This window comes from Nomia melanderi, chromosome 7, assembly GCF_051020985.1.
Source record: "Nomia melanderi isolate GNS246 chromosome 7, iyNomMela1, whole genome shotgun sequence".
Lineage (NCBI taxonomy): Eukaryota > Metazoa > Arthropoda > Insecta > Hymenoptera > Halictidae > Nomia > Nomia melanderi.
The window spans coordinates 11,782,976-11,796,150 of record NC_135005.1 but is presented as its reverse complement, the minus strand read 5'-3'; the positions used below and the strand labels follow the sequence as shown (position 1 = coordinate 11,796,150).

General features: G+C 41.6%; 3 protein-coding genes across 7 annotated transcripts; 2 read left to right on the top strand and 1 right to left on the bottom strand.

Annotated features, from left to right (window-relative positions):
• Positions 1-92: 92 nt before the first annotated feature.
• Positions 93-1,582, bottom strand: mRpS35 (mitochondrial ribosomal protein S35). The gene is made up of 3 exons (XM_031984553.2): positions 1,333-1,582; positions 603-1,219; positions 93-515 (listed from the first exon to the last, which is right to left on the bottom strand). The coding sequence occupies exons 1-3, from the start codon at positions 1,430-1,432 to the stop codon at positions 246-248; spliced, it is 987 nt and encodes a 328-aa protein (XP_031840413.1). The 5' UTR covers positions 1,433-1,582; the 3' UTR covers positions 93-245.
• A 52-nt stretch (positions 1,583-1,634) lies between these two features.
• Positions 1,635-4,000, top strand: parvin (beta-parvin). 3 transcript variants are annotated; one of them, XM_031984552.2, is made up of 6 exons: positions 1,635-1,786; positions 1,859-2,003; positions 2,295-2,558; positions 2,662-3,056; positions 3,174-3,417; positions 3,652-4,000. In XM_031984552.2, exons 2-6 carry the CDS (start codon positions 1,886-1,888, stop codon positions 3,726-3,728), a joined length of 1,098 nt encoding a protein of 365 aa, XP_031840412.1. In that variant the 5' UTR covers positions 1,635-1,786; positions 1,859-1,885; the 3' UTR covers positions 3,729-4,000. The 3 variants fall into 3 exon arrangements, with proteins under 3 accessions (XP_031840412.1, XP_031840410.1, XP_031840411.1); XM_031984550.2 differs by having other exon boundaries at positions 1,640-1,790; XM_031984551.2 differs by lacking the exon at positions 1,635-1,786 and having other exon boundaries at positions 1,797-2,003.
• A 284-nt stretch (positions 4,001-4,284) lies between these two features.
• Positions 4,285-13,074, top strand: LOC116430442 (uncharacterized). 3 transcript variants are annotated; one of them, XR_012999005.1, is made up of 12 exons: positions 4,285-5,058; positions 5,675-5,912; positions 6,487-6,902; positions 6,967-7,136; positions 7,225-7,327; positions 8,013-8,311; positions 9,531-9,778; positions 9,855-10,233; positions 11,002-11,121; positions 11,830-12,108; positions 12,173-12,583; positions 12,656-13,074. XR_012999005.1 is itself a non-coding variant. In XM_076369352.1 (11 exons), the coding sequence occupies exons 2-11, from the start codon at positions 5,680-5,682 to the stop codon at positions 12,413-12,415; spliced, it is 2,490 nt and encodes an 829-aa protein (XP_076225467.1). In that variant the 5' UTR covers positions 4,285-5,105; positions 5,675-5,679; the 3' UTR covers positions 12,416-12,633. The 3 variants fall into 3 exon arrangements, 1 of the variants encoding a protein (XP_076225467.1); XR_012999004.1 differs by having other exon boundaries at positions 4,285-5,105; XM_076369352.1 differs by lacking the exon at positions 12,656-13,074 and having other exon boundaries at positions 4,285-5,105; positions 12,173-12,633.
• Positions 13,075-13,175: the final 101 nt, after the last annotated feature.

The window sequence follows — 13,175 nt, the reverse complement described above, 5'->3', positions numbered from 1 at the left end:
TATATACATATATATTGTATATAATGCAATATTATATAATGCAATGAATACAAAAACTTACAACAAGATTTCTTCGAATTGTTAAAGGATAATGTTTGCAATAATGCATGTCCTTGACTAATAAATAATAGGTGAAGTAATTGCAGTTACTATCTTTATTTTGGAGAACTTTAAATTTCCTGCATGAATGATTTGTAAGAATGAAACTGAAAACTGTATTAGAAAATTGCAATGCTTAGTAGCACTTATTCTGTGTTCTCTTCATAATTGAGATTTAATACTTTTATAACAGCTTGTTTGTATTTGTCTATTGTAAAATGATCTTCTCCATTGTTTATCAAATCTGAAATGGCCATTTTGTATTCTGTTGCATGTGGTATATCTTCATAATTGAAATCTGTTGGTGGTTTTGGCCAGGAAAGTACAGTTATTAAAGTATTTCGACTTTTACTTTTATCCCAATCATAATATTCCATGTCTGCTTCATACTTTTCTTTCTCCCAAGGTTCAACTCGCTAGAATAATACATTTCATAATAGTTATCATTTTGAAGAGAATTGTTTTACATGAAAACTATTTTACAACACTAATTGATAACTTACCCAAGATATGTGGAACAAAGCAGTGAGAAGATAATTAACATAATCCAAATTTTGCTTCCTAATTGGACATTTGTCAGAAACTATCGTTAATATGCCTGTTTGAGGATTGTATTTCTCTCTTACTAGCCTAAGCATTTTATCTTTAGCATGAGCATTTAAGTTTAAAGAGGACAATTTTAATCTCAAACTCACTATTCTTGCTAAAGGTTCTCTTATCGTAGGAGAAGAATAACAATAATCTGAGGTAATTATCTCAACAGGAAAATATTTTTCACAAGCTTCATCGGTTTCTAATTCCTGTGGCCATTTTGTACAAAATTTTTTTAATTCATCACAGTGTGCTTTAACTACGGGTGGGGTAAGGTGTAAAAAATTTGGTATTTTCATGAGTTCTGCATTAGCATATTTATCTGGGTGTGGTCTCTTATTATGTTTATATCCTTGCCGTAGAGGTAGTGGTACAATAGTAGGATGAAATGTACGTGCAGTAGGCCAAATTGAATTCCAATTCTGATCTGTAGACATTGTTTCTTCTGGTGCCGTAACTTTTGGGCGCACGAACGGTGGTTTTTTCTTAAATGGTTCTGTTATTGGATACAAATCCAATGTACGAAATTCTATGGAAGGCAAACAATATAAAGTTACAATTATTTCAACTAAGCACGGAATCTCGAAAATAAAATGTAGTAGTATGGTTAGTGTATATAACAGAATTTGAATGGAAAAGTACCTTCGTCAGTATTTGTTGAGAAACAAAGTGATGAAAGCTTTGTAATTTTTGAACCTCTCTGGAGAATACTGCTTTCACAATGCCTCATTAATAACATCATTTTGTTGATAATGTAATTCTCGAATAACCTCAAAAATACGTGAACGTTAAAAAGTCGATTGTAAACAGCTGCTAGTTTTGTTTCGCGTATTTAAATCGGCTAGTAAGTAGTGTTGGTATTTTCTCATAGATGGAACTATGGGTGCCTTTGTTTATGTTTATGTTTATTATTACGTAGTATTATAAAATGAAATTCATAGTAGTTAAAAATGCTGTAGTTGACAATCGTTATCGCGTAATGTTAGTTAAGAAGAATTTAACGGGGAAAATGACATCATTATTTTCAGTTACAATTCCCGATAGTTGAAATAGGGTTTACAACTCTGAATGCTCGTTCGGTAGTTGACGTACAGATGTAAGTAAGTAAGCATGTTCCAGAGTTAAGTCAGTAGCTGAAAGTTGGTATTTTGAGAGATGACGTCTTCAGAGTTGCGGACGACTTTCGAGTTGAATTATGGCGTCTCCGCGCCCGAAGTCGCCGCGACCACCAATTTCTGCAAAGAAGGATGAAAAAGAAGAGAGTTTTTGGGATAAAATTGGAACATTGGGTCGAAAGAAGCGTATCAAAGAAGGTATCAACATTTCGTGTGATGTAATATCACTTACGCGAGTAACCTTGCTTGTTCTTTGATCATTCATGATCATTCATGATCATGGAACAAATTTCCTTATATGGCACTGATAGTGTATTTCCATTTTAAATTCACTTTTACAAACAGCAGCCAGCAGATTTCTTGAAAACTGGAATCACGCGAAATTTGAGTTCACAGTTGATGAATATTTGTTTTCATTGAAATGGTGAAACAGTAAAATAGCTAATAAATTAAGTAAATTGTTTGAAATTTGCTCAATTGTGATTTTAGTGCAAGAAGTGCAAGAAGAGGGAAAATATGCTATTGACTCGCCAGGATATGCGGCTAACCCAGAGATGCCACCAGAGGAGTATGCGCTCGACGAAAATGAGGAACGTTCCATGATAGAACCCAGGTCTATGGAGGATTCGAAGCTCAAAGAGCTGATATTCGTGTTAATTGAATGGATTAACGACGAATTGGCGGATCAACGTATTATTGTAAAAGATATCACTGAAGATCTTTACGATGGACAGGTATTGCAGAAACTTTTAGGTATGCTGATGTTTTAAAATTCGATACGATCGAAACATTACGTTCGTGTCGGTAATATTATAGTATACGTGAGGCAATACAAATTTATCTCATGAATTTTTAGAAAAATTGACAGGAAAGAAGCTAGATGTTCCTGAAGTAACTCAATCAGAGGAAGGACAAAAACAGAAATTGGCGGTTGTTTTATCCAGCGCTAATCGTGTTCTGGGTCGTTACCCACCTTACAAATGGAGCGTGGAATCGGTTCATTCGAAAAATATTGTCGCTATTTTGCACTTGTTGGTTGGTTTGGCGAGACAATTTCGCGCACCAGTCCGATTACCAGAAAGAGTGGCTGCACAGGTTGTCGTTGTACGGAAAAAAGATGGTCAATTGATACATAGAACAGTTAGGGAAGAAATTACATCGACGTACGATGACTTGGGGATGCGCTGTGAGCTCGACGCTTTTGACGAGCTTTTTGACCATCCAGCCGACAAGCTTGCCGTCGTTAAAAAGGTATGTTAAATGTGGTTCTACTCGATAAATGAACTCGGCAAAGGGTTAACCAGGTGAACCAGGACACCGACAAAGACGGATTCTCCAGTTTATGTTAACTGCATTTTCTTGTTTCAGTCACTAATTAACTTTGCCAATAAACATTTGAGTAAAGTACATTTGGAAGTGACAGATTTGGATACGCAATTCCACGACGGAGTTTTTTTGACTCTTTTACTTGGACTTCTCGAGGGTTTCTTCGTCCCTTTGGGAAGCTTTCATTTGACTCCTAAAACGCACGATCAAAAGGTCCACAACGTTTCGTTTGCTTTTGACATTATGCAAGACATCGGACTGCCAAAGCCGAAAGCCCGACCAGAAGGTATTTATTTCTAAGTATACACGTAGACGTACATTGTAAACAATAAGGAAACTATTGCAAATAAGAAACGTTGAATTTTCTTTCTACAGTAGCTATTAATTGGCTAACTTTTTCATAGAGAGAGATTTTCTTTTTGTTCTTTCCGAGACTTTCATGCTTGTAATAGTTTTCTCACGAAGGTGCGTCGTGCATACGTTTTTACGGTAATGGCATCTGATCCGTGGTGATTTACAGATATCGTAAATTTGGATTTGAAATCAACATTACGCGTATTGTATAACTTGTTTAGCAAGTACAAGAGTATGAACTGAAGGAGAGAACGTTATGACGACAAAGGAAGTACAAGCGATTTGAAATGATCAAACGACCAATACCATGATTATGGACATTAACATACTAACCAAAGAATATATCCAAGACGCGGATGAACAATGCGGTGTCATTGACATTCGAAAATTGTATACTTACAGAAGGAATATGACGCATCAAGAAAATATATTGTTTAACATTTCCAATTGTATTCGACAGTCTGTTGTTTTCTTTTTCGTTAATTGCAGTAGAATATTAAACGTATATTATTTTCTTATGTCTAATCCTACAATAGATTAAATCAGCGTGCATTATAAATTGTTCGTATCTACGTGAAGCAACATTTTTCGACGCTTGGGCCACTGTATTGGTTGATACGAAAAGCAATCTATTCGCTTATCGCTTGAAGCTCTTTCCTATAATATTCTGTAATGATTTTAGAGATCGACGACCCTAAAGGCGTTAAGTTCATTACATTTATTTCATCATTATTCGTCAAGGTAAAACAGATTCGTTGGACGTACATACAATACTGATAAATGCACAACATTGAAAGGTGTTTTTTTTTTTTTAAATATTCCGTTCATCACAGTACATATATACTCTTTCCTAATATTTCTTGGAAACACTTGACACGCGTCCGATTTTTAAATGATCAAGGCAAAATCGTTTCGCCATCAGTCACTATTAAAAGGAAACATTTATCTCGAACATGTGAACGGAATTACAAAAAGGAATAATCGCAATGATTCATGAGAGGATAAAAAGCGAAACGTCGATTTTTCGTTTTTTTTTTTCATTTTGGAACAAAGAACGATTCTGGTTACTTCAGCAACGAAATGAGGAACGTTTCCCGTCTTCGGTTTGAACAATAGTGTCGGACCATGTCCTTGTCATCGTAGATCGATCCCATCTAATGGCTCAAGATTCAAGGTAGAACGAACGATGCACATTAGATTTTACCTTCCTGTTAGCGTCTCGCTGTGCTCGTTGCATCTTGTAATTTGTAATGCAACGATTCGAAGAAATGATGCATAGCACGAACGAGGTTTCTAATGACATCGGAAGCTCGAGTTACCGTGCTCTTTGAATGGATCTAGGCTGACCGCGAACAGACAGTTGATCGTGATTTCGTCGAAGATGTTACCGAAGCACGCGACGTTGCGACGCTCATAAGATTAGAACTCGACCGTTTCTGGGGTTGTCGGTCGTCACCGGTACACGGGAAGGGACGAGGAAGAAAAAAGGAAGAAGACACTAGGAGCGCGGTAAAGGAAGGAAGTTACAGTCTCCGGTGTTCGGACGAGCGTAACGGTGTCATATCACACGAAAGTTCGTAGCTTTCTTCGTAAGCTTTCCTTTGTCTTTTGCAATCTCTAGTAAGTCCACATATCTTGTCTACTATATCGCTCCAATACGCGTGTAGTAGTTGTTTCTTGTTTTTTTTGCCTTTTTAACGCGTTAAGTGCAATGTCAGTCATCGATGACTTCCAGTTACTTGAAAACCATCGTAACATGCAAGATAACCGATGTCGAATGAAGATGTTGAATGCCATGGGGGTCACCGGTGACCCTCGACCAAATAGAATTACTATAGTTCACTCGACGAAACGACGATCATATGAAAACATTTCTATAAATAATGCTACATAATACAGTGACGTTCAGCTAGGTGAACGTGGAATAGTAATAATGCAATTCGATCGAATGATTTAATGTTGTATCTATTCCATTCTGTGTATTTCCATCTGTGAAGTCGTGCGGCGTTCAATGTGTTAACGTAACGAAGTTGATAACAGATTAATGATTCTTTGCTACAGAAGAATAACTCTACGAAAAAACGGCCAAGATCTTCGTGGCGCTTAACGTGTTAATGTTTCAGAGTGTAATCGACTCGGTTTCCTGAAACGATCGTTGACATTACGAAATGAACGTTTGCTCGTTCCAGAGGAAATGTCGGGAATTGAAGGTGACGGTGGAAACGGAGGGAAATTCGGGGAGTACGCAAAGATTCTGCGTCTCGTTTTCGAAAGATGGATATCGATCCGCGGACAGCTTCGCGACGAGAAGTTGAACGAAGAAGCGGAGGAATTGATTTTGCCGAGTAACGAAGATTGGCGGCAACGCGTTTACTACGGATTAGTCGAGTTACAGAGGGAATGCGATGCGGAGGTAGCGACGAATAGGTAATAATAGGACGAATAGGTGTTACCTACGGTCAAGTGTTCCGATGCCGATCGTTTCCCGAAAGTAGTCTCAACACGTTGACTGCCGCGAGAACTTCTAGCGTTTTGAATGGTAATGCTTATTCCATAACAAAGGCAAATGATATTGAAAGCAATTATTCATGGTTTAGTATCACAGTAGTCATATCACGCTACGATCTAGCTACTTGCTAAAGATTTTTATTTAATATCACATTTTTTATCGTAATTGTTCTTCGGCAATTTGGATCCGATCATCGATGACCACCGCGGCAGTCAACGCGTCAGTTTTGGCAGGGAATATGATTCGTTTGTCGATTCAACGTCGCGAAATCGATGAAGTCCCGGGTCAAAAACATTTGGCACCGCACGATAGAAACACGTGAACAGCGAAATGTAACCTTGTTCCTTTTCTCTTTTCCGTATTCATTCGTTTTATCGACGAAATGAATCGTACTGATCTGTACCGAGATTCTAAACGACGAAGCAGTGAGTAAAGATTGCGTGGATTGCGAGCGATTCAACGGAAAAATGTATTGATTGTACGCTCGCGAAGGGTTGGCGAGGTTGCACCGACAATGGAATTTGAGAAGAATAAGGAGATAGACGAGGAGAAGGAAGAGGAGGGAGAGAAGAAGAGGAACATAGAAAAAGAGACAGGAAGAGAGGAAGAGACCGAGAAGAAATGGAAAGCAGCGGACAAGTCTCGCGACTCGGAATGGGATCCGCAAGTGCATGGATCGTTGGTACCAAAGACGAAGGAAAGTGGTAGCATCGACGAATCGAAAGGATCGGAGACGAGTGTCGGTCGAGTCTCCGGTTCGATGACGGAAGCTTGCGTGAAACCGGGATGGCGCGTGAACGATATCATTTCAGCCGCGAAGGTTCTTCAAGGAGATTCGACGTCCCTCGTGTATTCCGACGAAGCAGAGATGCGTCGAGTGTTCGGACTCGTTTACGATGTGCTTAGGTGTAAGTTGATCATGCTCCGTCGATCTCTGTCCGCGTATCCTTGTAAGTACTTTTACACTTGCAGACAAGAAGATTTTCATTCGTTCCCTGGAGGAGGTGGGATTTTGGCAGCGTAACGGCGCGCTGAAAAATCGACGGAAGATCGTCTGGTTGTTACTGTACGACATGCAAGGGAGGAAATTCTCGAGACGCGGCGAGATCGCCGCCGTCGAGGAACGCGAAAGAGTTTTTCAGGTAAAAGAGGAACGAAACAACGTGGTCGTGTACCGTTTCTGTGCTGTTTCAAAGTCGCCGTTCCTTTCTTTGCAACGGCGTCCGTTAGACCGCCGGATTGATGGACATCGAAGCAGCCCTGTTGGAGTCGAAAACTCATCTCGCCGCGAGCATCTCACGACTGCGTATTCGTGGATCGGCACTTACCCTCGGTGACTAGACTCGTAGATTTTACTGTAGACACCAGTGGCGGCTCGCGTATCGGCACTGTGAAACCGTTGCACCTCTAATTTCCGCTTGATATCGATAACACTTAACATAGGTCCCTTTTTCTTTAATCCTTTCTTTATACTTGTACAATATATAATCCTTAAGCTTAACACTAGAACTATCAGATGGGCAAAAATCACTTATTTCTGATTTCTTTTGCAATCACTGAAAAGGCACAGATTCTACGAAAAATGATTAACGAGGCAAATTCAGTAATAGCAAAACTGAAGTACAACTCAATTGAAATCTTAGTAAATGCTCGCTCATGATTTTTATAAAGAAATTTGTGAGAGTCAGTTTAAGTGATTCGGTAGTTCTAGTGTTAACGTCGGTATCCCCCAGTTTATGAGAAAGATACAAACATTTTAAAACGAAGGCTACAAATTATCCGGAGCAGCATCCCCACTAATTTTAGCTACGAGCCGCCATTAGACACCGTGTTTCATTTGATTCGATCGAGTGCGTTTCAACGTATGACAAATAGAGAAGCAAAGAGAATAGCACGCGGTAACGATCGAGACTGCGGTAGAGTCGCGAGTATGTCTATATCTGTAATGATAATTTGTACCGTAAAAGATAAAATGTAGTCTGTGTCGTGATCGTAACGGTGGGAAACGTGATACGAAGGCGAGCTGCTGCCGGCGCGTTTGCGGGTCATCGAAGGCGTCGCTTGGGGTGGAAAGTTGGAGACCGCAGCGTTCGCTTCCGGATGGGTAAACTCGAATAAGTTTGCGAACAAGCAACGGTTCCTGGAAGAGATGTCCACGCTGAATCTGGTCCTCTGCGAAAACGGAGACGTAACGGAGATGAGCGATACCGGTTTCGCGTTCCATTCGATTTGCCCGAAGGTTGTCGAATTGCACGAGGAACTGCGCGAAACCTTGGCCCGTTCCACCCTAGTGCGTGATCATCGTTTCGTCTTTCTGGTGGGTAGCGACTATTCGTCGTTTGGATTCCATTCGAGCGAATCGAATCGAGTCGGATCCGATCGATTTCGAAATTCCTCGTCATTTAACCTTTTAGCTACCGGGCTAGCCGTGAAGTTATACCATTACACGGCGAGGTTTGACGCGGTTTGCGTACTGTAAATGTAATGTCACTGCGATTTGAGATTGATTAGACTATAATTAGATTAGACTGTAATTGCGCACAACTATCGATGACAGTTGTTCAAAAAGATGGTATACACAAGAGCTATTTATATGCTAGTACAGTAGCTAAAAGATTGAATTAACCTGTTGCACCCGGAAGTTTTTAACTAGAAATATTTGAACATTTTCTGATGAGATAAAGATGATATTTTGTGAAACTAACTCGAAGATAAATCACACTTACATTGAGGAGCAAAGCTATTTTATTTCAATATTTCTGAAATTGATATTGAACTACCAGATGGACCAAATTGACTCGTTCCTACATTCCCAATGATTAAAAACATAACACATGCTCCATTACAGAATCAGTAAAGAAGTTGTTTTAGTAATACTCGAACTGAATCATAAGTCAATTGAAATCTCAGTAGCTATTCTTAGAGTTTCTATAGACAAATTTTGAAATGCCATTTGACTGCTCGGTAGTTCTAGTGTTAAATATCAAATTTTATAGCTTCACTGTATGAAATCAAGTGGTGAGTGAGAGTCACCACTCTATCAAGAAGATCAAAAAGCTATTAAATATGATATTTAATATAGAACTGTGTATAGTGCATCGATGTGTGAAATATTGGGATAAAAAAGCTTCGTTCCTCAATTCACTTGTGATTTCTTTGAGTCAGCTTCAAAAAATATCGTCTTCCAGTTAGAAAACGTTAAGTATTTCCAACGAAATACTTCCGAGTGCAAATGATTAACACATCGCGTCCCGGTAAAGAGAAATCTCGTTTCTATATAAAAACACTTAGCTATGCAATTTCGCTAATTACCACAGCATTGAAAAAATATAAAATTTAATTCGGATGTGATCATCTATTTAAAATACATTACATAACAATATATCTAAGTTTTTCTATGTATAGCGATATAAGTTGACCTCAGTGAAAATTGCCATCCGCACAATTCAATTTTCTGAAAATTAACCGGTACCCAATATGTTAAGTTGTATCATCGATACGCCGATTTACATAAATAACCGTACGATGCGCGATAGGAAAAATCGCTATGCTTCGGTGCAGCGGCTGTCGCGCGAGCCATGCGCGTTGGTCGTTTCTGCGGCCCGGTAGTATTGACGCACGCCCTTGCGCCTCGACATACCGGTTACCTGGCCGAACTACTCCGAGACATCGAGGATGCCGGTCGGCTGTTGGCTTTCGGCGCTGGTGAACGTCGCCGCGAGTACGAGTCGTATTTGAACGAGCTCGGCGTTACCTCGCAGCGATGTCGCGTATTCTCGGAGAAGTATGCTCGCGTTCCTTCCTTTCCCTATTCTCTGTTATCGGTCGTTCTGAAAGAATGCGCTTCGCCATCCGTCCAGGTACGTCTCACCTCCAGCGACGTCCGAATTGGAGAGAGCCACCGTGGTCTTGGCGATTCCGCCGTGCAGTTACACCGGCGTCAGAGACATCGTCGATCTCGCCGTGGCTCGTGGCGGAGACACGGATCTACTCGAGTCGCTGACGGACGCTTACACCGCGGACGACGGCGACGGCGATGCTCGCGAGTCCGATCGGTCGCGATCTCCGCACCTGGCCGATCAAATGTCCACTCTAAAGCACGCGTTGACCAGGCCGAACGTTCAATTCGTTATATACGAGGCGCACACGATCTTACCCTCGGAAACGACGGAGATGATCCGGAGGGTAGTCGATTACGCGAATCGAATGGCCGTGGCGAGACACGTTCGCGATCAATCGGTAAGGCGTTCGTTTCTTCCATTCCTCCGCGTTCCCCTGCGTTCTCGCGCGGTTCGTTTTCCCCCGATACAACGAATACACTTAACCCTTTGCACTTGAGAGACGATTAGTCGACATGTGATTTGATACGAAATTGTCAACTTTGGTATTCACCGGTAACCTTTGTGTGATGCATCGATGCGTGAAATATTGGAAGAAAGTAGTTTTGTTGCCTAATGTAAGTTGGAATTCTTGATAATAGGAAAAATTCTTGTGTATATCTAATTAGGAAGTATTGAATATTTTACATGAGAAACTCCCGAGTGCAGAGGGTTGACAGTACCACCAAGCGGTCAAACTGTCTTTGAAATTTCCCTGTAGAAACTAAATGGCGCAACTATTGAGACTTGATTTGCAGTTTCTGTATTACTAAATTGATTTCTCTAGTAACTTCTCAGAGAAGCGTTATCTTTTCGATAACTGGAAAAAGAGAAATCATGAATGGTCATTTTGACCCATCCGGTAGTTCTAGTGTTAACACGTTTCGTACCGTTTTTTTAAGACCTTCCGTATACGACCCACATCTTTACAACGAAATAAAATTAAATAAACGCAGTATACACGATATTAAGGTGCCTATGTTTGTGTCTGCAACATATTTTTAAAAAATTCTTCGTTTTTCAATGAGAATTCCAAGCGGCTGAACGGACAGTTCAGCGTGGGTCGTGCACGCCGGCACGGAGCGTGTTAATGCTTATTTGGTTCAATTATTTTTTCGCTTGCTTTCAGTCGAAGAAGAGACCACCGAAGGAAGCTGGAGAATCTCGTGAGTCGGAGAAACTGGAGCAACCGAAGGAACCGAAAGGCGATGAGGATCGAGCGGCAGTGACCGTATCCGCGAACTTTGCCGTAAGATTTCCGATCGATTAACCCCTTGCCATATTATTTACTTTTGCCACTAAGCTCGTGCTAAGGATTTCTACCAACAATTTAGAAGAAACGCAAGGAAATTGTCCATTCCAAGTACAAATTTACTTCGAAGATAATACATTGGTAATAGCAAAACAGTTTTTCGCTTTGATCCATGCACATTGAACGACATCGATGTTTATTAAACTAGTCTCGAAATCTTCATCACGATTCTCTGATGATTGTACGGCAGTTTCCCAACGTGTGACCGTCACCCTACAAGGGAGCAATTTGATTTTTAAGGGGGGCAATTTGAAATTTGAAATATCACTTCGTATATTTCACAATATTTACGCACGTAAACAAAATTATAAAAATATTATAATATAATATTAACCCTTTGCACTCGACAATATTTTTCGCAACTAATGCGGTTGCTTATCTTATATAAATTAAGGGACAGAACTATTTTATATTTCGATGTTTTATGCGTTGATACACGTGCTTTAATATTGAATTTAAAATTTTATAAGTTCGCTGCGTCGAATCGGGTGGCGACTGAAACGCGCCTCTCGAGTGCAAAGGGTTAAATGTTATATGTTACATAGGGGTGCATAAGAATTTTGGAAAGGTTTAGTTAGGGCATGGCACAGAAAAGGTTGGTAAACACCATATGGCAAGGGGTTAAACATTTCAACGAAATCGAAGGTTCCGGACAGCGACCTCTTCGAGGTGGGCACGATCGACGATATTTACGGGGAGAACGTTAGCCGCGCGTTGGATCCTGGATGCTTTCTCGCTGTGATAAGGAGAAAGGAGATGATGCAGTTCGATTCGTTGTTCATGATCAAAGTGGCCGAATCGAAAGGATTGTTCGGCGATCCGAACGAACGCCGAGAAAGAAAGCGCGAATCGGTCCCGGTCGACCGGCCAGCCAGACCGCCATCTTTGCCCAGTCCTCGCAAACGGACCAAACGATTCGAGAAGGTATTAGGAGCGGATCCTTTCTATGCGAGGAATTTGCGAACTCCTCTGGCCTTCTTTCCGATAGATCGAGCTGGAACGACTGATGGCGCACACGCACTGTTCCTTGACGAGAACCTTGAACGAACATCCGGTCTGTTCCCGGCAGGAGCGAGCGCGGCGAGCCTCGAAGGAGAGGAACGAGTCGCGGGTACGCGAAATGGGGGATATCGATAAGCACGGTTATCGTCGTCGTCGCAGGAAATACGCGGCCACGCTCGTGAACGTGTCTTTCGACGGCGTTCTCGCGTGCGAATCGACGAACGCTTGATAGGTTTCTCGCGTACGCTCGCAGGAATTAAAGGGGTTCAGGCGCGATGAGAACTCGCGTAACCAGGCTCGAGGGAACGCAAACCGGCGGAGCATACGCGTTTGCAGCCAGACCTTTTCCTTTTCTTCGTACAACAAGGGAGAAACGGACGAAAGGAAAAACGGGAAGGCAAGTACTCGGAAAAACCGCGAATCGAGAACGATTCACGCTATCATGGTTTCGTGGATTACCTTGAAGCAGGAGTCGCGAGTGATTCCTTCAGTGTGTTCAGCTCGCTCGGAAATCGACGCGCAGAGGCAGCGAGCAGCGTTTAAATCAGACTGGAGGTCCGCATCGTCCGACGTGTCGACTAGAGTCCGGGCAGCTTTCGCACGGTAATCGTTTCGATTCGATCCGATTTCTGCTTTACTTTCGAATAATCGATTCTCAAGGGTTATTCTGTGTATCTTACACGTTACCTTCAAACTCCGCTGCGAACTGTCGAGTTTCAAGGGACGATACGTTTGTACGTCGTGCAGAGGCGAACCGGAACACGCTGTCTCGTCGAAAACGGTTCTAAGGTCACCTATCCTGGCCCGTGCGCTGCAACCTATTCCATTGGAGAGCGACGTCGAGAATTGCTCCGAATCCGATCGGAGAAACGAAGGTTCGAGATGGACGAAGCATCGGTGATCGGTAGCGGTTGGGATCCGAGGAATCGTCCGAATCGAATCGACTTTCCCTTGCCAATCTCCGAAACTTACTATGCGTCGAGGTTTGT